This window comes from Lissotriton helveticus, chromosome 7, assembly GCF_964261635.1.
Source record: "Lissotriton helveticus chromosome 7, aLisHel1.1, whole genome shotgun sequence".
Classification (NCBI taxonomy): Eukaryota; Metazoa; Chordata; class Amphibia; order Caudata; family Salamandridae; genus Lissotriton; species Lissotriton helveticus.
In genome coordinates, this window is record NC_136068.1 from 553,301,862 (window position 1) to 553,327,055 (window position 25,194).

General features: G+C 41.6%; 1 protein-coding gene across 1 annotated transcript in view; it reads right to left on the bottom strand.

Moving 5' to 3' along the window:
- LOC144768737 (integrin alpha-M-like) overlaps window positions 1-25,194 on the bottom strand; it is a 364,452-nt gene that overhangs the window by 99,462 nt on the left and 239,796 nt on the right. The window contains exons 20-21 of the mRNA XM_078652620.1: window positions 16,801-16,942; window positions 9,668-9,781 (exon numbers count right to left, since the gene is read on the bottom strand). Of these exons, the coding sequence (XP_078508746.1) occupies window positions 9,668-9,781; window positions 16,801-16,942 (256 nt within the window). The remainder of the gene's footprint in view (window positions 1-9,667; window positions 9,782-16,800; window positions 16,943-25,194) is intronic.

Below are 25,194 nucleotides of genomic sequence, written 5' to 3' on the forward strand. Positions count from 1 at the left end.
CAATGCTGAAAGTCGGCGTGGGGCGCCCCGTTGGCCTGTGAGTTTGCGTCAGTAGCGGACCGATGTGCGAATAGGCCGAAGGCAGCACAACGCGCCAAGATCCGGATGGCACCGAGGTGGTGTCTAGTAAGTTGCCTCACTGGTGTGGCCATCCTACAATGTTGAAAGTCGGCGTGGGGCGCCCCGTTGGCCTGTGAGATGGCGGCAGTAGCGGACCGATGTGCGAATGGGGCCAAAGGCAGCGCAACAATATTTTCGGAATAGAAGACACCACAAGGCGCTGAGATGCCAAGATCCGGATGGCACCGAGGTGGTGTCTAGCAAGTTGTGGCACTGGTGTGGCCATCCTACAATGGTAAAAGTCGGCGTGGGGCGCCCTGTTGGCCTGTGAGATGGTGTCAGTAGCGGACTGATGTGCGAATGGGGCCAAAGGCAGCGCAACAATATTTTCTGACTGACACCACAAGGCGCTGAGATGCCAAGATCCGGATGGCACCGAGGTGATGTCTAGCAAGTTGCTGTACTGGTGTGGCCATCCTACAATGCTGAAACTCGGCGTGGGGCGCCCTATTAGCCTGTGAGATGGCGTCAGTAGCGGACCGATGTGCGAATGGGGCCAAAGGCAGCGCAACAATATTTTCTGTATGGAAGATACCACTAGGCGTTGAGATGCCAAGATCCGGATGGCACCGAGGGGATGTCTAGCAAGTTGCTGTACTGGTGTGGTCATCCTACAATGCTGAAACTCGGTGTGGGGCGCCCCATTAGCCTGTGAGATGGCGTCAGTAGCGGACCGATGTGTGAATAGGCCGGAACCAGCACAAGGCGCCAAGATCCGGATGTCACCGTTGTGGTTTCATAGTTGAGAGGCACTTCATCTGCAGTGGGGCGCCGAGATCCGGATGGCACCGAGGTGATGTCTAGCAAGTTGCTGTACTGGTGTGGTCATCCTACAATGCTGAAACTCGGCGTGGGGCGCCCCATTAGCCTGTGAGATGGCGTCAGTAGCGGACCGATGTGCGAATAGGCCGAAGGCAGCACAACGCGCCAAGATCCGGATGTCACCGTGGTGGTTTCATAGTTGAGAGGCACTTCATCTGCAGTGGGGCGCCGAGATCCGGATGGCACCGAGGTGATGTCTAGCAAGTTGCTGTACTGGTGTGGTCATCCTACAATGCTGAAACTCGGCGTGAGGCGCCCCATTAGCCTGTGAGATGGCGTCAGTAGCGGACCGATGTGCGAATGGGGCCAAAGGCAGCGCAACAATTTTTTGGGAATAGAAGAGACCACAAGGCGCTGAGATTCGGTTAGCACCGAGGTGGTGTCTAGCAAGCTATGCAGCTGAGTTGCGTGCGCACTTGCGGCGAATAGGTCGAAGGCAGCATAACAATGTTTTCTGAATAGAAGACACCACAAGGCGTTGAGATTCGGTTACCACCGAGGTGATGTCTAGCAAGTTGCCGCACTGGTGTGGCCATCCTACAATACTGCTCCGAATAACGGCGTGGGGTGCCCGAAGGGGGGGGGAGGCGGCGTGAACGGGCCTTCCTAGGTGGAGGCTCGTCTGCTGTAGTGGGGCGACCCTTTACCGTTTCAGTTGCCATTCAGCTGAGTTTCGGCTGCTCTTGATGCTACAGCGACAGGCGGCTGCAACAGGACTCTCAAAATGGCGGCCTGTTCTTTGGATTTGGGCCTGGTCCACTAAAATGGCCCTGGGACACCTTAGAACTCGGACGCTCGATTTTTTTTCCTTTCCTGTACATGCAAAAAAAGGTAAATGCCCGGTACGTTACACGCTTCATCTGCCACGATGAACTCTCCAGAGGAACCGAAAAAATATATAGTTATGGTAACTATACCATGCATCGTCATATAGAGAGGTGGCACCAATTAATTATAGTGCTGCATAAAAGAGAGATTTGGAGGAGAACCCCTGACCTGCTAGTACATTCATCAAAGAAGTGGCACTGACAGCATCAGAGGCAACGGAAACGGTCCCAAATATTTAGAAGAACTTTGGAAAGATTAAAATGACATGTTTAGATTGTGGCAAATTAATTTCATGTGGACAGATGAGTGTTACTCTAATAAATACAGCATATGAACATCATCATAGTCGATGGTTGGTAGAGACATTTTGACTATATCCTGGACCTGCCCGTCCTCGCCCAAAATGGCGCCGGAATAAATGGGACTCGTAACTCCTTGTTGTGTACTGGTTGCAGAACCTTGAAATCACGAGATACGTATGCAGTTTTGAAGCACATGGCGGGCGGGGACGAGAATTGATTGAATATTTCGACATCCCTATTGATATTAAGTTCTGATGTGTTATTGATTACTGTACTATTGAAAGTTCGAATTAACGTCACCCATGGTACTTGCCCGCAAATGTATATCTAGATAATTTTATTGTAACTGGCCCTGTCGTATTTTAATTATAAAATGTACGTCCACCGATTCCGTAACTGTTAGACACCTTAGTTCTTGCAACCTAATGGCCCGCCCGTTACGTTCCTCTACAGTGTAAATGTCTACTCATCATATACGATTACAGTTTGCTCCGTGGCCGGCCCACGTGGTTATAGGCTCGTATTTGTATAATGAAATTTTCACAATAAAGGTTTTTAAAAGAAAACATGGTAGTAATATATACATTGGTAAAGTTTTTAATAATAGTCACTGTTTTAGAATCATTAAAAGGCAAGTGAAATAAAGCAGACCAATTACATGAAGGGTAAAAGGTATAATACGAAGGAATGCAGTAAAGATAAATGGTCAAGGGCTGTTGTGTTTTCTATTCCTGCAACATAAAGTGATCGATAAGAATCTCATATTCAGGCGTATCGGCGACTAAGACAGCAGGTCGACCCTCTTTTGCTCAACGGCTCCGTCATGGGACGAAGAAACGCTCTTTTTCTCGAAAAAAGAATATATTTTACTTGCAGGACAGTTGTAAATTTTCCGGGAAAGTACATTAGCCTGGAACATTATAACATATATTTAAGAAAAAATAATGTTCGGAAGTAATAAAAAGCGTAATTTTTAGGTCATATGACCAAGCCTTTCATCATTAGAATAAGAAAAGTAAAATGAACCAATGAAAAGTTTTATTAACAAGTCACATGACTTGTTATGCTTACGTTACGCGCTGCGCGCCCCGGATGACTTCCGGATGCGCTAACGCGGCGCGTCATATGACGCATTACGCGACAACGCAGGTCCAGAATATAGTCAAAATGTCTCCACCAACCAGCGGTCGGAACACAACCCCTTTCAGCAGGCTAAATAGTTCTGTTAAATGACAACAGAAGGGACAGGCAACAAGAACCATCAGTCAAAGAGGGGAGGGCTAGTTCTTCTCTACCGGGTTACATTGGGGCGCTACCGGAACTGATCGAATTGGTAGTCTACAGTGTTTCTGGATGTTTCAGACTGAAGCTGGGGTTAGCATGAGAGCAGTACCATTTCGTAGGTCCGTCGTGGCCATTCCGCAACCAATCATGGCAGCCGCTCTTTATTGTTATTTTGGGCGGGGTGGGTGGCGGAGCCGAGCTGTTTTGCAGCCATCATTGTGTGGAGTTGAGTTCATTTCACTAGTTTTGTATTTGTCATGAGGGGTTGTTCCTAATGTTTCTATTTTAGCGAGGTCAAAAAGAGATCCCATTAGTGGCCTACTGATTTTGCTCGATTCCTTTTCTTTTTTTTTTACACGATTTTTCGTTATCTGCAAAGACTAAACAGAGTATTGCGACTCTGTGTTTGTTTGTAAATAGAGAATGAACCAAAGAGAACCAATTCTAAAACAGTAAATACTTGGATAACAATCAATCAAATGGAGAGAGAAGCAGGCACGACGTATTACAACGGGGGCAAAGGCCTGCGTTAACTACCCTTCACTATGTGCAAAGAGAGAGTACTCCTAATAGAAATGAGGGGGGGGGCACCATTCAAAGCAGATCAGTGTGCATAAACACGAAAATGTTTTCACTTACCACGTACTTGACATTCGACAGCTTATGATATTTGCTATTAAAAAACCATTGAAATTCACTGAAAAAAACATAGGTTATAGACCATATATAGTTAGGAATTAGCATTTACAAAACCTTGAAAATTCACTGAAAAAACCATAGGTTATAGACCATATATAGTTAGGAATTAGCATTTAAAAAACCTTATTTTACTCACACAAAACCATTGAAATTCCATATATTGTTAGTTGCACTAACTATATATCGCGCACCCGCAATCCACTGCTGATGATGTCACATATTACATCATTCATGACATGGTCAGTGACATCACTGATGACATCACTGATGACATCTAAAATGACATCACTGATGACATCACTGATGACATCTCATTTGACATCAATGACCACATCACTGATGATATCATTCATGTGACAATACAATGCATCTCCTCACATTTTAATATAACCTCTGTTTCACCCAGTGTTAAATACAGAGTATAATTTTTGAAACCATTGACACACCAATACTAGTTACTACATATGTACTCACTGATTCCTACGTCTACACACACATTCACTCATTCACCCATACAATCATTCATACATACAATCACTCATCTTTACAACACTATCATATGCACTCATACACCTATACAGACACTCACACTCTGCCACTCATCCATGGAGTTACTCACACACCTAGTCAGTCCTGTAAAGAAGCAATCACACTTCCATTTTCTTGTCTATACAGTTAAACATAGAGCACCTTACATTTTCAAACATATACTAACACATACTTACCTTGTTATACAATCATTGATATAAGTACACATTGATCTGCACAGAGTCACACACCTCCCAGCCAGCCACACACACACTCAGTCTCCCATACAAATACTTGGACAATCAATCAATAACCCATATAGTTACTCATATAGCTACTGATCAACACATGCAGCAGTTTACAGAACAACAGACATAATGATGCACAAATTAAGACAGTTTAGTCACTAACCCATGCACTCAGTGAGACACATTTAATCACTCACTCATACAGTCAGTCATGCACCTACTAAATCCTTCGTCCAGACACTTATACATCCACTCATTCTTCAATATGTAAGACATATTTAAACTTTACAGAAACATAAAATCACTGGATGTTGTTATCAGTGATGTCATCAGTGATGTCATTTGAGATGTCATCAGTGATGTCATCAGTGATGTCACTGACCATGTCATGAATGATGTAATATGTGACATCATCAGCAGTGGATTGCGGGTGCGCGATATATAGTTAGTGCAACTAACTATATATGGAATTTCAATGGTTTTGTGTGAGTAAAATAAGGTTTTTTAAATGCTAATTCCTAACTATATATGGTCTATAACCTATGGTTTTTTCAGTGAATATATATATATATATATTCATTGAAAAAAATCTAGGTTTCACACCTCTTATAGTTAGCTGGAAGTTTTACTCGCATAAAACCATTGAAATTCCCACGTTATAGTTAGTTGGACTCACTATAACTTGCGCGTGCAATGCACTGCTGATGACATCACATATTACATCACTCATGACATGGTCAGTGACATCACTCATGACATCACTGATGACACCATCCAGTGAATGTGTGTCTTTTTAAAAAATAAATATGTGTTATATATGTATATGTAAAAGTTGATGGAAGAATTAATGTTTAAATAAGGGTTTACATGGATGTTTTTTTTTTTTTTAAATTGATTGGTTCACTGGCTTATTAAGTGTATCTTAGTGTATACATATATAGTAATGTTTAAATATTTAAATATATGGATTAGTGTTTCACTTTGTGTATAAGTAGCTGCATGGGTTGGTGAGTAGCTACATGTGTATGTATATGGGTTATTAGATGTTTTTTTTATATCAATATGAGTGTCAATATGTTTGGTGGGGGTACTACTTAGAACATAGATGCATGAGTGACTGACTCTCTGTTTGTATATGTTTATATGTTTTGAAGACAGCAGATGTGCAGGACTGTATGGGTGGATGACTGTGTATATGTGTGTGTTACTGACTGAATGACTATCTCACTATTGTCTTTATCAGTAACTACATATGTTTTAATGTAGTATATGTGAATAATGATGTATATAAGTGACTATATGTGAGAGTAAGGGATTGTAAGAGTTCCTGTTTAAATAAGTATGTGTTTCTATAAGTGATTGTTTAAGAGAGTAAGTATGTGTAAGGTTCCTTAGAAGTAAGGTGGTAGTGTGTGTATAGCTGTATATGCAAATAAATGGATGTTCAATAGTTTATTTGCATGTGTGAGTATGTGTGAGAGTATCTTTTGGATGACTGTTGGTGTGTAACAGGATGTATAGGTGTATCACTATATATGATGAGTGAGTATACGTATGAGTGATTATATAGAACTGTTGGTGTATGAGTGGATGTGTATATAGATGGTAGAATTATTGAATTGGTTGTTGTAACTGGTATGAGTATCTCCATTTTTTTGAAAATTATAGTTTCTATTTTTGAATATGTGTTTCAAGTGTTACATTACAGTGAAAGGAGGTCTGTCACTGTGTCACAAGGATGGTGTCATCATTGATGTCATGAGTGATGTCACTGACCATGTCATGAGTGATGTAATATGTGATGTCATCAGCAGTGCATTGCACGCGCAAGTTATAGTGAGTCCAACTAACTATAACGTGGGAATTTCAATGGTTTTATGCGAGTAAAACTTCCAGCTAACTATAACAGGTGTGAAACCTATGTTTTTTTCAGTGAATTTAATAGGTTTTTTAAATGCTAATTTCTAACTATAACTGGTGTGAAACCTATGGTTTTTTCAGTGAATTTCAATGGTTTTTTAATAGCAAATCTCTATAGGTATAAAAAGTAAAAAAAATTATAACGAATTTTATATTGTATAATTATTTAATAGTTGTTTTTATTTTTTTTATTTTTTGCCCCGGAGCGCTCCCAGGGCGCGTACCGGTGAACGCACGGGTAAGCGCAATAATGCGGCGCGCCCCGGGGCGCGTACCGGTGAGCGTCCCGTTAGCGCTATTGCCGCGAACGAAAACAACATCATGACGTTTCGCGTAACCGCGTGATGCGTCATATGACGCACTGCGTAAGCGCACCCGGAAGCACGCGAGCGCATACGATCGCGCAACGTCCAGACGCGCTTACGCTACGTGCCCCGGGGCGCGCCCCGGGGCGCGTAGCATAAGCGTAACAAGTCATATGACCTTGAAATAACTCTTTTCATTGGTTCCTAACTTTTTTTTTTACAAAGACTGAAATCCCCACCCATTTCCTTCACTTCTTGTTTCACTTTTGTGAGTGCAAGACCTTCTTTTGGCACCTGTGTCATATTTACTTCTATTATCATGGCTGCAAGAGCATCCAGCTGCAGTGATGAGACTGAGGATTTCATTGATGAGGAGGTTCCTGAACGAACTGTGAAGGAACATTTCATCTGGAAATTTTTCAAAATTCCAGAGGGATTGAAGAAGGTAAATGCTCCAAAAGTGGAGTGTAAAATATACCACACCATCTTATCGAGAGGAAATCCCAGAAAAAAATACAGCTTCGGGAACTGGACGATGACACGCCACGTGGAAAGGAAACATCCCCAGAACTATGCACGGGAGAGTGTCAGGGCTCTGGCACGAGAGGCTCCCAGGGAAGGTGGCTCTACTTCTACCGGTGGAGCAACACCTTCTGTGCGTCGGCGTGAGCAGGAGATGATACCAAATATTCAGCCTGCTTTTAATCAGGCTATAATAAAATGCCGAAAATGTGACCATCTTCTTTGCTATGGGGAGCAAAGTGTCACAATCATGGTTCGAGCTCTCGAGACCCACCGCTGCCATCCCCAGGCCTCATTTTTATTTATTTTTGGGCTCCTGTTGAGCTGTTTCCAGTTCCCTGTTTTTGTATTTGTTAAAAATAAAGAAGAAAAACAAAAGTTCTTTTCAGAGCTACCTCCAATTCTCATCAAAGAGCTGTGTTCTTAAAAAAAATGAAAAAGAACTACCTCCAATGTATTAAAAAATGCTACATTTGTAAAGAAGTCTGTCATTGTTTTTTCTCCAGGGTACGCTCCCCGGTGCGCGTACCGAGCGCTCCCCCCGTGAAAATCGAATTATTTTTTTTATTTTTTTGTCCCGCGGAGCTTTTTATGGCCCCCACATCAAACCTAGAGGGTCAGGGGGTCTACCCTGCCCCCTTTTGGTCATTTCCCCCTTTGTTTTTTGCCACCTCTTGTGTCTCGATCCTACCGAGACACAAGATGGTGGCCGCTTCGGACTGTTTGGAATGTTTACAGACACCCGAGAGCCAATCAGCTTTCTGCGCGCGAACTCGCGTTACTCGCGTTACGTGCTGGGTGCGCTCCCCGGTGCGCGTACCAGGGCACGCTTATAGATATATATATATTTTTTTTAACCTAAATTACTCAAAATCCACTGGAGCACATATCTTGAGACATAGCAAAGGCACATCGGGCTACCAGTCCCTACAATTTTGCCAAGTTTGGTGAAAATCCATTCAGCCGTTCGAGCTAAAAGTGAGTCCAACCGCCCTATGGAAATTAACATGGGGAAAACACGTTTTGGGACCCCCCTTTTATCTCGGCCCCCGATTGACAAATCCCCTCCAAACTTTCAGGGAAGGAGCGGAGCGCCGCGAGGCAAATTTGAGGAAGATTTCAAGCAGATTCCTCAACCGGCGCCAAAGTCATTCCCAATAGAATGTTGCAATTTCCCTATGGAAAACAATCCTAACTATAACTACCTACTGGCGACCGCCCCCCCCGTGAGCAAGAGATCGGTGGATCTTGAAACGCGTTGGGTTTTGTTCTGCCAATAAACTGACAGCATCGTAAAACAATTGGGCTCCGACTCTGGTTTTTCAACTAAGGAATCACAACCAGGAGTGTGTGGAATATATATATATATATATATATATATATATATATATATATATATATATATATATATATATATATATATATATATATATATATATATATATATATATATATATATATATATATATATATATATATATATATATATATATATATATATGGGAAGGGACCTGAATCCATAGGACCCCGATGACAAATAATGGGGAGGGGGGGCACACAGTTCCCCCTTCCTGGACAGATTTCAGCCTGGGGATCCCATCCTCTTGGGCCCAGCCAACACACAATAGGGGAGGGGCCAAACACTCCCTCTCCCAGGGCAGATTTAGGAACAATAATCGCATAATGCATCTATTTTTATTCTAGAATGTGTTGAACTGGGCCTTTTTAGACTATATGCAGGTTATGTTATCAGCTTTTTTTAAAGCGCTGTTCTTGTATTGGCAGATCCTCAGACCTCCCTAAATGGTGTGTTTCCGCATAATTGAGGGATTTCTGCCTGGTTGGTGTCCAGAGGATGAATTACGATGCAGTGTTATCTGGTGTGGGGCATGTGAAGTCTTACACATTAGGTACAAGTTATAAGAATTGTTTGACACTCAAACACCCACTCACACACCCATTCTGCCACTCTCCCATCTACTCACAGACCATCACAGCACTCACAAACTCATTTACACACCCACACAGTCACTCAGACACTTTTTTTAAGAGCTAAGAGTTAATGAAAATGACATGAAGTAGAACTTACCCTCGAGCTCTCCCTAAAGATGGGATGGTTAATGTTGCAGGTGCTTTTCCTCACAGCAGCTTCCTCTGGGCCCACATCTGTATTGCAATTAATGGACATTAAACGCCTGTTGGACTAGACAAATAAAATCCCATGAAAACGTGAGTTAGAAAGAAAATAATACATGAGTGAACAAAATACAATAGATAAATATTATGTTAGTAAAGTACATTGGAACACACTGAGGGCTCACCCTCAAGATGTTTATATGGCAATCAGCAGACAGTTTTCCAGTTGGTGTTTCTAATCAAAATTGTAAACTCTTGATTTCCCTATGAATTTACACAACACCCTGAAAAACACTAACAAACAAAACAATATATTTTAGGCTCAAACAAAGACCGTCACCACCATTAGTTTCTTTAACATAGAAAAAAGTGGCTGGTAATTTAGAAAAATGGCGTCAATCAGGAGTTTCAAACTTAGATCAAACTGGTCCCGTTACATGCCAGACTTTTAAGATTTAAAAAAATGACAGGAGGAATGCATATTCTCAGCCAAACGTAATTACCATGGACAGCATTTATGTAGATTGTATATTACTCCTTGTTCCACTACAGACAGGGGCCAACCTTATGTAAGTCAGTTTTGACCAAGCTCATATAAGACCAGTGCGGTCGAACTACCAGGCCATGCTCCCTATAAATCAGCGATAGACTGGTTTCAGTATTTTTGTGTCTCTTCAGTGAGGTGCAGTGTGATTCTTATAGCAGGTGAGCATGGGAACTAGGTCTGGATATAACCATTGCATTTACGGCATCCCACTGAGAAAACCAACCAAATAACAAGCATTGGCAAAGCCCATGGCTATTGGCTTTTTTAGTGTCTTTTTAAAGATGTTGCACGGCAAAGTTAATGCAAACAAAGTACTGTGATGCTGGCAGTGTTGACCACTTCATAGCACTTTTTGGAAATTTACTTTTAGCCATATCGCACAGTAACATCTTATTAAAACATTAGTTAATCCTTCAGCCAAGATCTAAAGCACTTTAATAAGGAGCCTTGCAGCTCTCTTGACCACCTGATTCATCTCACAAGCCCACTCTCCCTTACACACTAAGGGGTATATTTATGACCTTGTCACACAGGGCTGCTGCACTCCGTGACAGGGAAAGGGCAGGAATTTGCCGTATCCAAGGCAATCCAGCCCATTCTTGCCTTTTCCCTTGTGCTGGCGCCCTTATGGCAGCCTAGTGCCAACACAGGCACCTTTGCACCATGGTAGACCTGGCAATGCATCAAAAACCATGGAAGTTGCATGGGCACACCCACAGAATACCCATGGAACACCTTTCTTGTGCATCTTAAGTCAAAACAGCGATTTGTGCTACGGTGCTTTACTCCAAATATAATGGAGCTACTCAGTGTCAAGCAAAGTGACCTCGGTGCTCCATAAATCTCAGTGAAGGTTTGCGTCATACATATACTACATTGTGTGGTGCAAACCGAACGCAAACAGGTTTATAAATAGGCCGCCTGGTCTCAAATCATTCCCTTCCCTGAAACACATTAGAAACTTAGCTTATCATGCATGGCCTGCTGCAAGAAAAGGAAGTCAGCAGATTATCTGATGAGCCACTGATAATGGAGACAGCAGCCGAAACTGGAGAATGAGTGGGACTAATGCTTATCTCATAATGTAACAGAAGCTGCGCTGGCATCTACATGGCAGCGTAAACCCAAGTGATCTTAGAAAGGCACATGTTATTCTGGATGGAAATTTACAACAACTCGGTGAAATCCATTTCCATGGCACTGGAAGTACGCTGCAAAATCCATCAACAAAGGAACAAATTAAAACCAAACAAAAGGGCTGCGTTGGAGCTGTGAAAGCACCACCAAAGTGCTGGCAGGGGGGTCGAGAGTGAGAACAAAGGCAAGCTGCACGCTTACACTATCTATAATTTCCAAAGGAGAAAAAAGAGGAAGACAGTGTCCCAATTCACATGCTGCCTCCACATGTATATGTATATATGTATATGTATATATGTATATGTATATATTTATATGTATATATATATATCGATGGATGGAGGGATGGATGGATGAATGGATGGATGGATGGATGGACGGACGGACGAACAGACAGACAGACAGACAGATAGACAGGCAGGCAATACACACACTGGAAAACTGCACAAAGTAAAAGCACATAAGTGCAAGGGTAGAAAATGAAGCACCGGTTTCAGGTCAATAAGCATTTTACTACATCACTTTTTGATTTCTGGACAATAAAAAAGAGCACCTGCAGAATTCTGTGGCCAGTGTAAGGACACTGACCACTGGGAATAGTATTTGGTCCAGGCTCCACGGCTGGACAAGGACTCAAGCCCAGGATGAACAGGAAGGCAAGGAGGAGGTGATGCACAATAGGAAGCAAGGGAATGAGAGTGATCCGGGAGCCAGCCAAAGGTAAGTAAAGTGATGTAGGAGCCAGCCATTGGTAAGAAAAGGTAAGTGATGGGCAGGCTCTAAGCCCCTTTAAAGATTTTTTTAAAAAATACAAGGGGTTTTAAAAGCTGTTCATGCGAAACCTAAAACGTAGTGAGGGCAATATTTGAATTAATCTTAGCCAGTGTTTATTACTTTGAGCTGTAGTTTTCTGAACTAACATATCAATAGAAAATGTGTGTCAATTGGAGATCCGACACAGGAGATTTTCAGAACCAACTGAAGATTTCCATCCAAATTCCTAAGTAACAGGAAAATAATCTATGTGACATTGATGTAGTTGTGGACAGCTACCTTGGACTCACAGAGAAGATTCTGGAGTGTATGGACTTAAATGTTAAAAAGCAGTGGACGCAAGTAAAAAACGGTGATAGTCCGTATAGTACTAGGCTAGTTGTAGATGACACTACCTCAATGCCTACCTGGGCTTGGCAGTCAGATGGATGTGAAGCATCTGTTAGCAAGCCCCCTCTGCCTCCCCAACCTCATCCCATTCTGTAATAGGAAGGAGTAGTGATTTGTATGATGGTTGATAACAAAGAGAATAAGAAAATGTTTTATTAAGTGGCTGGAAAGAAAATCAATCATATAGTAGGAACAATCAGAATAAAAAGTGAAGCAACTAGAATGAAAACAGCAAACATAAAAAAAGTAAAAAATACTGAATGAACAGTATAAAACAGAATAACACAAATTATAGGGGCAAAAAAGAGTACGGAGAAAGTATTTAGTCCATACAGGGATAAAAATAAATCTCTAGGGGCACATGCATCAATATTGTATTTTGCGATTCCTTAATTGCGAAAAATAAGGAATCGCAATTAAGGAATTGCAAACTGCAATGCATCAAGAAATCGCTAAAAAAATAGCGATTTCTTAAAATTCCTTAATTGCCATTCTCTAATTGAGAATCGCAATTAAGGAATACCTCCCGATCCATTCCTATGGGCCTAAAGGCCCATAGGAATGAATGGAAAGACATTCTTAATTTGCGATATACCTTTAGAGAATCTCAAATTGAGAATGCAATTTCAAGGGTGCAGGGGTGTCCAAAGGACACCCTGTTGCACCCCTGAAATCTGCCGATAAGTACATTTTGCACACACACATGCCCTAAAGGCACGTGTGTGTGTAAAATGGAACTTTGAAAAATGCACTTTAGTGCATTTTTCAAAGTTTTCGCAAATTACCATGAAGGTCAAGTTCATGGTAATTTGCTCCCCTTATTTGCGAATTCGCAAATGTTTTAAGTTTGATGCATTGCATTTAAGGAATCTCAATTTGAGATTCCTTAAATGCAATCGCAATTTAAGAAATCACATTTTTGCGATTTCTTAAATTGTGAAAAGTACAAAAATGGTAATGCATCCCAAAAATTGGAATTGCATTCGCAAACGGCCGAATGTTGCGATTCTCACCATTTGCAAATGCAATTTCCATTGATGCATGTGCCCCTTAGTGCATATATTTGTGTATGCTTGTGACGTACTGTTTTTTGCAACGGGATTGGCACATTTACTTTGTGTAGATTTATGTGTACTCTAGCAGATACTTTCCAAAATATAAATAATTCAAGATACTCATCGGTTCCCAATGTGCATTTACATTTTATGTTTTATTTGCACTTTTAGGATGAGAACATGTAAGGTGTAAGTGTGCATTCTTAAATGCATATTAGCTTATGTGTCCCACAGCTACGATAGGGATTCATTTGCAGAGCTTCTACTGGAACTTTCAAACCCTAACCTACAAGCAATCATCTTTGCCAGCACACAACATGCTTTTTTGTGATGCATTACCTTTTCTATACCTTAAAGCACAGGGGCACCCATACTTCCTTTTTGCTCTGCCTGAGATAATAGTCCCTATTTTGCATATAAGAGCACTGCAGACTCCAATATTTTCAGGACCATGAAAATAATCTCAAACAAATCTTTAGAACCTTGGCTTCTCACGTTAATTCCAAATTAGTTTTTTTTCTTTAGGCACACAAGCAGCAATAGAAATACCAAGTTAAAATTCATGATCTTGTACCTGGTTAGTGTTGACCGGCATGGATCGGGATGGCAGTGCGGGGGGTATGGGGTGGTGGGGGAATGTAAAAAAAATAATAATGAAACTTACCTTATAGCTGCAGCATCTCTCCAGTCTCTCCTCCGCGGCTGGACTCTGCCGGAACAGGAACCAGGAAGCACTTAGGCTTCCCTGACCAATGCAGCAATGTGAATGGTCTGAGCAATGTGGTTCAGCACTCAGCCAGGAAACGAGGGCCTGGGAATGTTCTTCACAAAGGCTGTAATGCAGCCTGCATTGAGAACATGCAAGGTGCGCTTGACTGTTTGCCCGGCCCGAGAGGGACGGCCAAGCATTCATTGGCACTTGGAGTGGGCAAACCACTCCTCCTCTACCCTGCTCTGAGAGCAGAGCAGTACCGCCCGCCCCAGCCACAAAGCAGCCTGAACAAATAAAATGATATAACATTTATTATCATTTTATCTTTCCTTTAGTTACACTGCTTAAAAGTAGTGGGGCAACGCTCCTCCGCATTAGTGGAGGAGCTGTCACTGGTAGCTATATTTACCTTGCTTTTTATTTCATATACAGCGCAAACTCGGCCGCTGGACTTTAGAATGCATTAGATGAACATCAGAATACATTACACAAGGCCAGATTTTGTTTAAGACACAGGAGCTTAAGATCCTGATTTATGTGTTGGCAAAAAGGGTACTCCATTACAATGGCGACGGAATACCCATTTTACCACCGTGAAGATTCTCTAGCCTAATTTAGAGTCAGGCGGACTTTCAATGCTTAGACAGCAGAGATTACTTCATCTACACTGCCTACACACATCCTGACAGAGTAAAGGCTGTTAGATGTTTTGCCATGTGTCCGCCAATCCTTTTTAGAGTGGGCAGACACAAGGGCAGTTTTCACTGCTTATCACCAGCATGAAAAAAATAGTGATGAGGGACAGTGAAAACCCTTAACCCCTTCGCTGCTGGCGTCGGCCACACCCCGTCATGCGTACTACCTTCATAGTGCTGCGCACGTCCGTTGGCTGACGTGGCTGTGCCCACTGCGCTGAACCGTCGCACCGCAGCGGCAGTTAAGCGGCTAAATGACTCCCAACCCATGCGAAAATGCTCCCATAGTGATGGGTTCATCCTTTTCCTTTTCAAAAAGAAAACCGAACTTTGGAATTTTATTTTTTAAAATAAAAGAAAGTTGTACGTTTGACGTTCGACTCCGTCTTTAAGGAGTTGTCTGTCAAACATACAATGCATTTCCAGGAACCACCATGATGGCCGGTTCCTGACAATGCAAGAGATGTCCGCAGGGGCAGCGGTAATCTCTAAGTACTTCACACGGAAAATCCTCACCATGGCAGGACTAAAGTACTCTGCCATGGTGATGGAAATTAGTCTCTCTGCCAACCTATAAATCTGTCCCTAAGTGATTTGCGCAGAATCACATTATGTTGATTCGACGTAAGGACTTGAACCTGGTTTTCCCAGTTCCATTGTCGGCAGCCCTTGCTGTTAGGCACATCTCCTCCCTTTATACATCATCGTTTTCCTGTCCCCGAAAATTTTAAAAATTATGACATGAGAAAAGTACATACAAATACTTCCAGCTAATAATTTAATAATCACCTATATTTTCATCTACAGTTGTTCTATTTTTAATCTTTTAAAATGGCCAACACTTATTACATCCATACATTTGAGGTGTTTATCCTTTTCAAATTGAACAGCATTCTACCATTACAAGTAGATCTTAGATACAATTCATTATGCAGCGAAGAGTGCACTACCTGTTGCCATGAAGGGCGTACTTGTTTCGCCAAGAAAATAAGTTATCTGTCCCAATAGTGGTGAGCAGCATTCTATTTAATATAGAGGAGCAAGTAGAACCCCTTTTATCCTGCATATTCACTCGGTTGTCCCCGTGACTTGAGGTGAGGGTGACCTACCAACACCTCTGAGCAGAAAAGCTACACATCTCAAGGACAGGCAAAGCAGCACCATTTTGGGTATTTGTGTGATATAATTAATTCATTTATAATTCAATTATTTAATTTTGCCCATTGAAAATTAGTGAAAACTGAATGGTGTAATAGTTATACTGGCCATCAGTGAAGCTCTTTGGGGGGTAGCAGCCACAAAGCAACAGAAGTGACTCCTTCAGTTTTGCAACCTTACTGGTTGGAAAGATGTGCCATAAGGAGTGCACATATTTCCATTCACATGAACAGCCCCACTATTTCACATCTGTCAGGTGGTAAAGCGATCACTCTGAACAACCTCCGGCACAGTGATATACTCTCAGGGAAATAAAATGTCAAGCTGCAGGGCAGAAATTGCCACCACTCATTCGGAAGATTGTGCTAAAACAGAACTATTGAAATACAGAAAACCCCAGCAAACAGACCACCCATCTTGCACATGTCCTTGTTATTCCTAACACAAGCAGGCAGAGCATGCTTTCCAGCTTTAACCATCAATATCTCTGAGAGAAAAGGGTTAGTTAAAGTGTTCCATGCAGATTCATTGCTCTTTGATCCCTTCTAAATCTGTTATGAGTAAAAAACACAGACACCTCACAGATAGCCTACAGAAGAAGAAAAGTTATGTTATTACCTCCAGAAGTGTGACTTTGCGGTATGACAGGCCTGCAGGATAGAAGAGTTGTACAAGAGTATTGTAGGAATCCTCCAGGTCATTCCGAATGGAGACTGTAATGTTGAGCTCGAGGGAGAGACCCACGACCACAGAGCTCAATCTGAAATGGGAGTGAAAGGAGTGGAAAGTTAGGAGGTACAGATATGCAAGTTGTACAAACACATGGCACGCGTTTTGCTCTGGCATATAGCCTCCATGCTCTTTACCAAGGCAGGTAGAATTATCACCAGTTCAACAAAAGGAAAGTAAAATTAAGATAACAAGTGGCTTTTACAGTCTACGTACTGACTATAGATCCAATCTTTTGCCTACAGTTCACAGCACCTACCATTGTGCCTTCCCCTATTCTGATGAAAGATGCAGCCTGTGTAATTCTGCTTAATCTCCTATGAAGGTATATCCCGCAGCAGGGAATGGCGAGTGGCGAGGTGAGACAACTACTTTGCTCCATCTCCCCATTCGCCATTTCCTTCTCCAGGATGTCCGTGATCAGGACTGCAATCATGCAGGAAATGGCAATTACAGTTTGCACCCTCAATCAGAACAACAGTAGGTTCTGAGGAGGGGAACCAGGAAAGTCTGAATGATTACATCAATGATGCAAGTGGACCGAGCTGATGTTCATAGTGTCGCTACGTGAGACAAAAAGAGCGGCAGACTATGCCAGACCACAAGTTGTGGTGGATTTAGACAGGCCAGAGGGAATATTCGCACAGCTCTGGGGAGGTAGATCGCAGGGTGAATGACAAAAATATAATTCTCAACATTTTCTGTGACATGAACATGGTGTCAAAAATATTGGCTCAACAAAAATATAGCGACAAAATATAAAAGGTAAGAATATTGCTTTTAATGTATATAATATTGTTTTCAACAATACTTTTGTATAGAATATTGTTTACTTTAATTGTGTTCTAGTAAATCACGTTTTAATTACTGTAATATATTAGTTATATTACTTTAATGTGCTATTATTAATGTCATTGTTTAAAAATGTTACAAACAAAGTTTGACATTTAAATGTGTAATTAACTTTTGCAAAATTATTAGTCATTTATAATTTATTAGTGGGTTGTGGGAATGTAGGTGGATAGGGGGTGAAGTTATTGTTTTATTTTAAATGTTAATTAAATGCATTTTTGGGATTTATTATGTAAATCAATTAATTGTTATTTTAATACGTTGAGATATTTTGTGATTTTTAAACTATATATATTTTAGTATAGTTACATTAGTCATATATATTTTAGTCGTACGCTTTTGGGTTTGTAGGGGTATTGGGTGGGAAGGCATTTAAATTATAATTGTTTTACTTATATTAATATTTTATTTAATATTCAATTGTTAATTATGTCAATGTTTAATTGATTATTTTTAAATGTATATTTTTGTTATTCTATAAATAGTTGCTAATTTATTAATTCGTGTATTCATTATTAAAAATTGGGAAATGTATTTTACCATCATCATCCTCATCATCATCATCATCAAATAACTTTATTTTCTATCACAAATATCTTGCAAAGTGCGTGGTGCAACATGAATATAAAACAATACAGGGAATAAAAATCATTTTACAAAGTGCAAGATGCAACGATTGTTAAACAATGCAAGATTAAAAGATCCTTGTTCAAGATCTGAGCCCAAGTTTGACGTGAGAAAATCGTGAATTAAAAGAAAAAAAACAGCTCATATATTTCATTTAAAACTTTTGATCCAAAATACATGCCAGAATCTGGCCAGACCAAGAACTACCACCCTGCAGAAAAAGAGAAATAAGGAAAAAAGCTCATATAATACATTTAAAATGTTTGATACATAATGCATGCCAGAATCGGGCCAGACCAAAAACTACCACCCGACGGGTGTCGGTGGCTAGGTTTCTCAAAACCTCAAAAGAATGCCTAGGACCAATTAATTTACAAAGCGGAACAATCCACTTGCCCCTCAAAGTTGTATAGTGGCGGCAAAAAAATAGCAAGTGGACTATTGATTCGGGCTAGCCTTGCATGCTGGACACTGATCTTCAGAGGGAACATTACTACATGTTTTACAGAACAATTTTGTTGGTAGAGTTTTAAAACGAAATTGTAGAAATACTTTACATGCAAAGGGTGGAACAATTTCATCAACCGTTTCCTCATAAAATGGGATGAATTTAAAACTCATAAAATCCTGAGTCAATGTACGCACTGATTTGGCCATCTCCTTCACTATAATAGTATCCCAGTATACCTTCTTGACCCTATATTTTGGAATGTGAGACAGTCTTTTAGGAGCAGACCAATACTCCTCCATCCCAAGTCTCTTAAGTAAATTTTTAAGGGAGCAAAACCATGGAACGGAGTTCACCTGGGTTCGCATCAGATCAGTTGCCACAGATCTGTAGGGGGAAAGCTCATTAACCGACCACAGATAGTACCAAAACATTTGCTGCTTATAGGCCAGCTTGTGAGCTAGCAATTTTTGGCCCAAATCCAAAAATATAGGAGCCAAAGGGGTACTACTAGGAAGGTTAAAAAGTGATGGAAAAAAACGTTTTTTTACAATGGTGCGAGAGTCGGTATTCCCAATGCCCCACAATTTTACCCGTAAAGAGCCCCCTGCACGAATATTTTGGCATTATAAATTTCCAGTGTTGGAGGCACTTTCCTAGACACTGTATTTTCTTGTATTTTACTTGAGCAGTTTGTTGGGTTAGTGGCAGCTGTGCTTTTTCAATGTGTGATGCCCAATTTAGCTTAGGAGTTAAGTGGATACCCAGATAATCAAATGCAGAGACTTGCTTTAGGGGGTACTTCCTAGGAACATGGGCCTTTTAGATGTTTTGGTACTCTCCTTAGAGAAGATGTTATATTTTGTTTTAGCCTCATTTAGTACCAAGCCATACTCCTTACAGAACCCAGTAAAATCATTCAACAATTATTGCAATCCAAAGCAGGAATTAGGGATAAATAGTGTGTCATCCGCAAAGAGTAGGACTGGGGCTCTTCTCTCCCCTACTTTCGGGGCATCCAATCCATCCCTGTCTAGATAGTCTACCACCTCATTTATATGGAGGGAGAATAGTGTGGGCGCCAAAATGCACCCTTGTCTCACTCCACATTGAACAGGGAATTGCTTAGTGAGTTGATTATTTCCCCCCCACCTAACTTGGGCTGTACTTGAAGAATGCAACCGAATTACATTTTCTAATAAATTATGAGGCATGCCCATTAAGCAGTGCACGATCTTACCTTTGTATGCATGTCCATTTCTGCCACCACTCTCCACAACTTGGCTCTTGGTACTAGATCCAAAGCAGTGCGTAAGTCCACGAAAGAAACATTTAGCTTGGGCCCGCTGATACTGACCTCCCTCCAGTATATATACATAAAACGGAAGACCTGGTCCAATGTGCTAATGTTAGTATGGAAGCCTGCTTGGAAGTCACACAGGATATGATGCTTTGATATCCACTCCTGGACCTGTACCAACATGTGCTTGCAGAAACTTTTTTGCAGTGAGTAAATTAAACTTATCGGTCTATAACTGGCTAGTTTACCTCTGTTACCATTCTTGAAAATAGGGATTATTTCCGATATATTTCACGAGGGGGGGATATTCATGCCTGTTGCCATGACATTTGTTATCATGTAAATATAAAGAACCCAGTCAGTTAAATCTTCTTTGTATAGGTCACTGGGATTCTAGAGTGAATTGCCACCCGGGTTTGTTCCATGAAGAACACCGGCCGTCCATGTCATCGTGCGATTCCCCCCCCCATGCTCCAGATGGAGCCTCAGTCTCAGTACTACCTAGAGCATAGAGACCCCCAAAGTGGGTCACCCACTCCTCTGGCTGAAACGTAAACTCCAATTTTGGCTTCCTACCATTTAACCAGTAAGCTGCTTGTTTCCAGAAAGTTTTGGAGTCTTTGGTTGTTAGTGCCTTTTGTCTGAAGGACAGAGTGAGCTTTCTGAATTCTTCTTTGCTAACTCTAGTGCTTTCCTATACCCTTTTCTACAAGCCACCAGGTCCGAGTGATCATTAGATTTTGCTGCCTGAACAAGGTCAGCCTTGGCTTTCCTGAAGTCCTGATTATGCCAGCCTACCTGAGGTTCTTTCTTAGGCTGAATCTGACTATACTTCAATTTCTCGTCCCTACATGGTTTGGCTAACAGATCCCCAATATCATTGAACAAGGTTTGATGCTGGGTAGTAAATATTTAAACTATTGTATCTTTATGGAGTTTTGACATCTTTTCCGTATCCAGGCGTACATTATCTTTTACTATTTCCAGGGTCTCTGGATGTAACTCCACCCAATACCATCTAATTGCTCTCAAGTTGTTTGTGATGGCCAGTTCTCCCAGAGTCTTCTTTCTCCTATTGGCCATTCCAGTTGCAATGTCACCCTGGTTTATTAGGGAGAGGATCAGGGCATTATGGTAGCTGTCTAGATGATTGACCACTGCCATATCATCAATCAATGGCCAACGTCTAAGTGCAACCAGACAGTAATCGATCCGGCTGGCATACTCAGGTCTATTAAAGATTAGCTCCCCTTTTTTTTATCTGATTTGTTCTTCCATTGGTGGCTCCCAGGCCATGTTGCAATGTAAGGGCCAACACCTGGCTACCTTTCTTCGTCCACCTGACTGGGGGAGATCTAACTGTGGGACCTGCCACACACTGTCCCACTCCTCTGTCAGGTCGTGGGGGGTCAGGGCACAAGGTTCAAATGTACAGTTGAAATCCCCCGCTACCAGAACTGGGGCACTATGAATGGATTCGGATAATACATGATCTAGGACTTTGGTAGTGTTAGTGTCTTCAAAGCCCCGGGCAATTCTATTATAGACATTATGGATTGCTACATGAATCCAGGTTTATAGCTAAAATATCAAGGGAATCTACGTAAACCAACTTTATTTTTAGGCCAAGAGCAATTTTGACCTGGATCGCCAAGCCTCATCATGGTCGCCCTTTCTCTTTCCTTGTGGCATTTAGGCCATAGGTGAAAAACCCACTCATATAGGGGGTATGCATACTCCACGTTTCTTGGAAAAGTATCACATCATGTGAGTTCACAAAAGTGCCCCAGTCAGGGTCAGCTAATAGTTTGATAATCCCTGCCACATTCCAGACCAGAACTCTTAAGTGTCTGGGTTCAACATTGGTATGGGTGTATTTAATACTACTCTCAACAGTAACTCCCCCTTGGTCAATATTGGGGAGACGTCCAGCCCCCTCTTCTCCTCGGTCCAATATCAGGTGATCACAATTTTCCCTAATGTTTACAGGCAGCCCCATCCCTATGGGTACTTGTGCTGAGGACCCAATCTGGTTTGTATCAGAAGGGGTTACATATTCGTCTAAGTGTGACAAAAGTGGCAAACCTCCTGTGTCTGTGGTCATACCTGAACTCCTACTCCACTCATTTTAGTTGGAGGTCCCCTTCTCGTTATAGACCTAAGTGGCTTTGCTAGCTCTTTGTATTCCTGCCAGTGGTCTATATCTAATTGTAATAGAGGTTTTAGCAATGGGGATGGTGAGAGAATCAATAGACATTAAACCATCAACAGCGGCTATGCAAAAGTACAACACTTTAATGATATCCAATTACGACCCCGGAACCGTTACTCGTTTGACATACTTAATATCGTGTCTTATGATTGAGTAGCAGTGCCAGGTATACCTGAATCAGTGGGTGACCTTATTTTTGAGTGAGTCACATTCTTCATAACCACCCTTTAGTAGTTTAAGTACCGCTGTCAGATATACTACTGAGCTAGTGTCCTGATGCTGGGATCTAAAGTACAGTCCATCCATTACTGTCCCCTTCCCCAGTGGTCTGCCAACCCCAAACAAAGTAGGTTGCCCTTGTAGTGGAACGGTTTTACCCTTAGCTGCCACACTCACCTCCCCCTTCCCTGGAATATACACTGGGGGGTCATCAGCTTAATTAAGTATGGAATGCTTCCAAGGCTGTTTTTCGGGTAAATAGGGCGATTTGGAGTGGTCCTGGGGGGTGGGGCGTAATGAGTCGTGTTTAAAGTAGAAGAGGCGAATCTGCCTCCCTCCACCCCCGATGACCCCAGACATAAAGATGCTGGGCTCTTAATGAAGGTAGATGGGAGGGCTGGCCGGCTTCAAGGGCAGTCCCCATGTCGATCTTACCCCTCCCCGATAGTTCTTTAAATTCCATCCTCAAAAGGGCCACCTCGTCTCTCAGAGATTCAATGGTTGTTTTCAAGGATTGCAATAAACCAACCAGTACATTTTTTCCGTCACTTTTGCCAACCACACCACCCACCAGTTATCCATTAGCCCCCACTGTAAGGACCTCAAATCTGTTGTGGCACTCTATTTGGGGTACATAAACCTCGACACTGGGATCCTGCGAATCACAGATGGGTATGGTTGAAATTAATTGAGGCGTAAAACTAGGGCAACTGCTTCTAGCCCTCTTTCCTTTCTGAGGATTTTTAAACATCAAAGGAATTTGTATGCCTGACTTTTTTATGGAAGGAGGCATGGAAGATGATTCCGTCAGTGTTTCTGGGATGGTGTTGGTATCAGAACTGATAGAATTTAGTAGTTGGGAGGGAGACAAAATAGTTTCAGAGCTAGCTATTTCATCGCATTCAGTGAGAAGGGACTTAATCCTGTGCATTGACTCATGGCAGACTGCACCTATACCCCTTTTTTTTAGAGCGGGCACACCCTGGGCTTTATCCTTGCCCTTCCTTTTGCCCATAGCCTTAAAACCCTCTGGGGAGACCACTTGTTACACCGAAGGGGAGATTGAAGGTGAGTTAATAGGAAAAGGGAGAGGAGGACAGAAAGTTCTTCCAATATATACCCTCTAAACACAGTATCACAGTGTCTCAATGCGTGCCCTCGTGGTACTCGTGTCCTCCCTCCACAAATTCCTCCAATTTCCAGTCAAACCAACAACAGGAGCTGGTTGAGTGGAACAGAAGCTTAAATGGGGAATAGGGAACAGTTGGTCAGCAGCAAAGTCTATGAGAATAAAACCTTACCATATTAGCACTCGACTCAATGGTAATGGACAAAACGATGAAGTTCCACGACAGCCAAGGGGTGTGGCCCTGCCCTGCCTCCTCCTGGCTCTGATGGGCACAGACAGGCCCGCTTTTGGGTTGAATGCAGCAGGGCCCAGCTTCTAAATATAAGCGCCTCCGGGCGCAAACAGCAAACTTGTGGCATATGGTGGCAGCGACTGCCACTGAGGATGCTGGGGATTGTGGTCCTGCCCCTCTCTCCTACACAGAAATTGGCTACCATGCAGCAGGGGCCCAGCCAGTAGAAAAATATGCCTCTGGGCGCAAATAGCAAGCGTGTGGCGTTTGGTGACGGCGATGGCCACTGAGGATGCTTGGGCTTGTGGTCCTGCCCATCTCTCCTACACAGAAATGGGCTCCTGCGCAACGGGGGCCCAGCCTGTAGATATACGCACCTCCGGGTGCAAACAGCAAGTATGTGGCGCGTGGTGGCGGCAAGGGCCGCTGAAGATGCCAGGCTTGTTGTCCTGCCCCTCTCTCCTACACAGAAATTTGATTGTATTTGTTTATTTGTTTTAATTAATGAATAATTTAATGTTACCGTTTTATTCATGATTCCTTCTCATATTTTTGTGGAGATTGTGTTTTTTTGGGCAGTAGGAAGGGAACTGCAATTTATTCATGATCTTTTTTATTTATGATGATATGGTTGTATTATTAGTGGCTTCTTGCATTTAATGTTATTTATTTGTTAACCTGTTTTGATAATTTTATGTTTTAGGTATTTAAATGTTTGTTTAAATGTTATTAGGATTTGGAATGCTAAATCTAACCATTCCTAAGAACAACACTCGTCCTTACCTCATAGTGGGAAAATTAAATGTAACCTGTTAGAAATGTATCATTTCTGCAGGATCCCAAAGAATTTTTCCCTTTTAGTTGGACCCTATTTTTGCTGGCTATAGAGCTCTGTGCACTTTACCCTTGCTAACTTGTGGTGAAGGGTGGGAATGTCTGACATAATATCGACAGACAGAATATCTACATACAAAAATATCGACACAAAAATATCGAAATCAAAAATATCGAAATTATATCTACATAATAGTAAGTACAAAAATATCGAAAAAATAATATCGTAGTACAAAAATATCGAAATTAAAAATATCGTTTTTTTAAATTTATTAATAATAATGTAAAAATAATTTTAAAATACATATAATTTAACAAATATTAAATAAAAACATTAAAACATAATTGAAAAATTAAAAGTAATACATATACATTTAAAATAAATTAAAAACTTAATAATTTAATGTAATTTTATTTTTTTAATTTCATT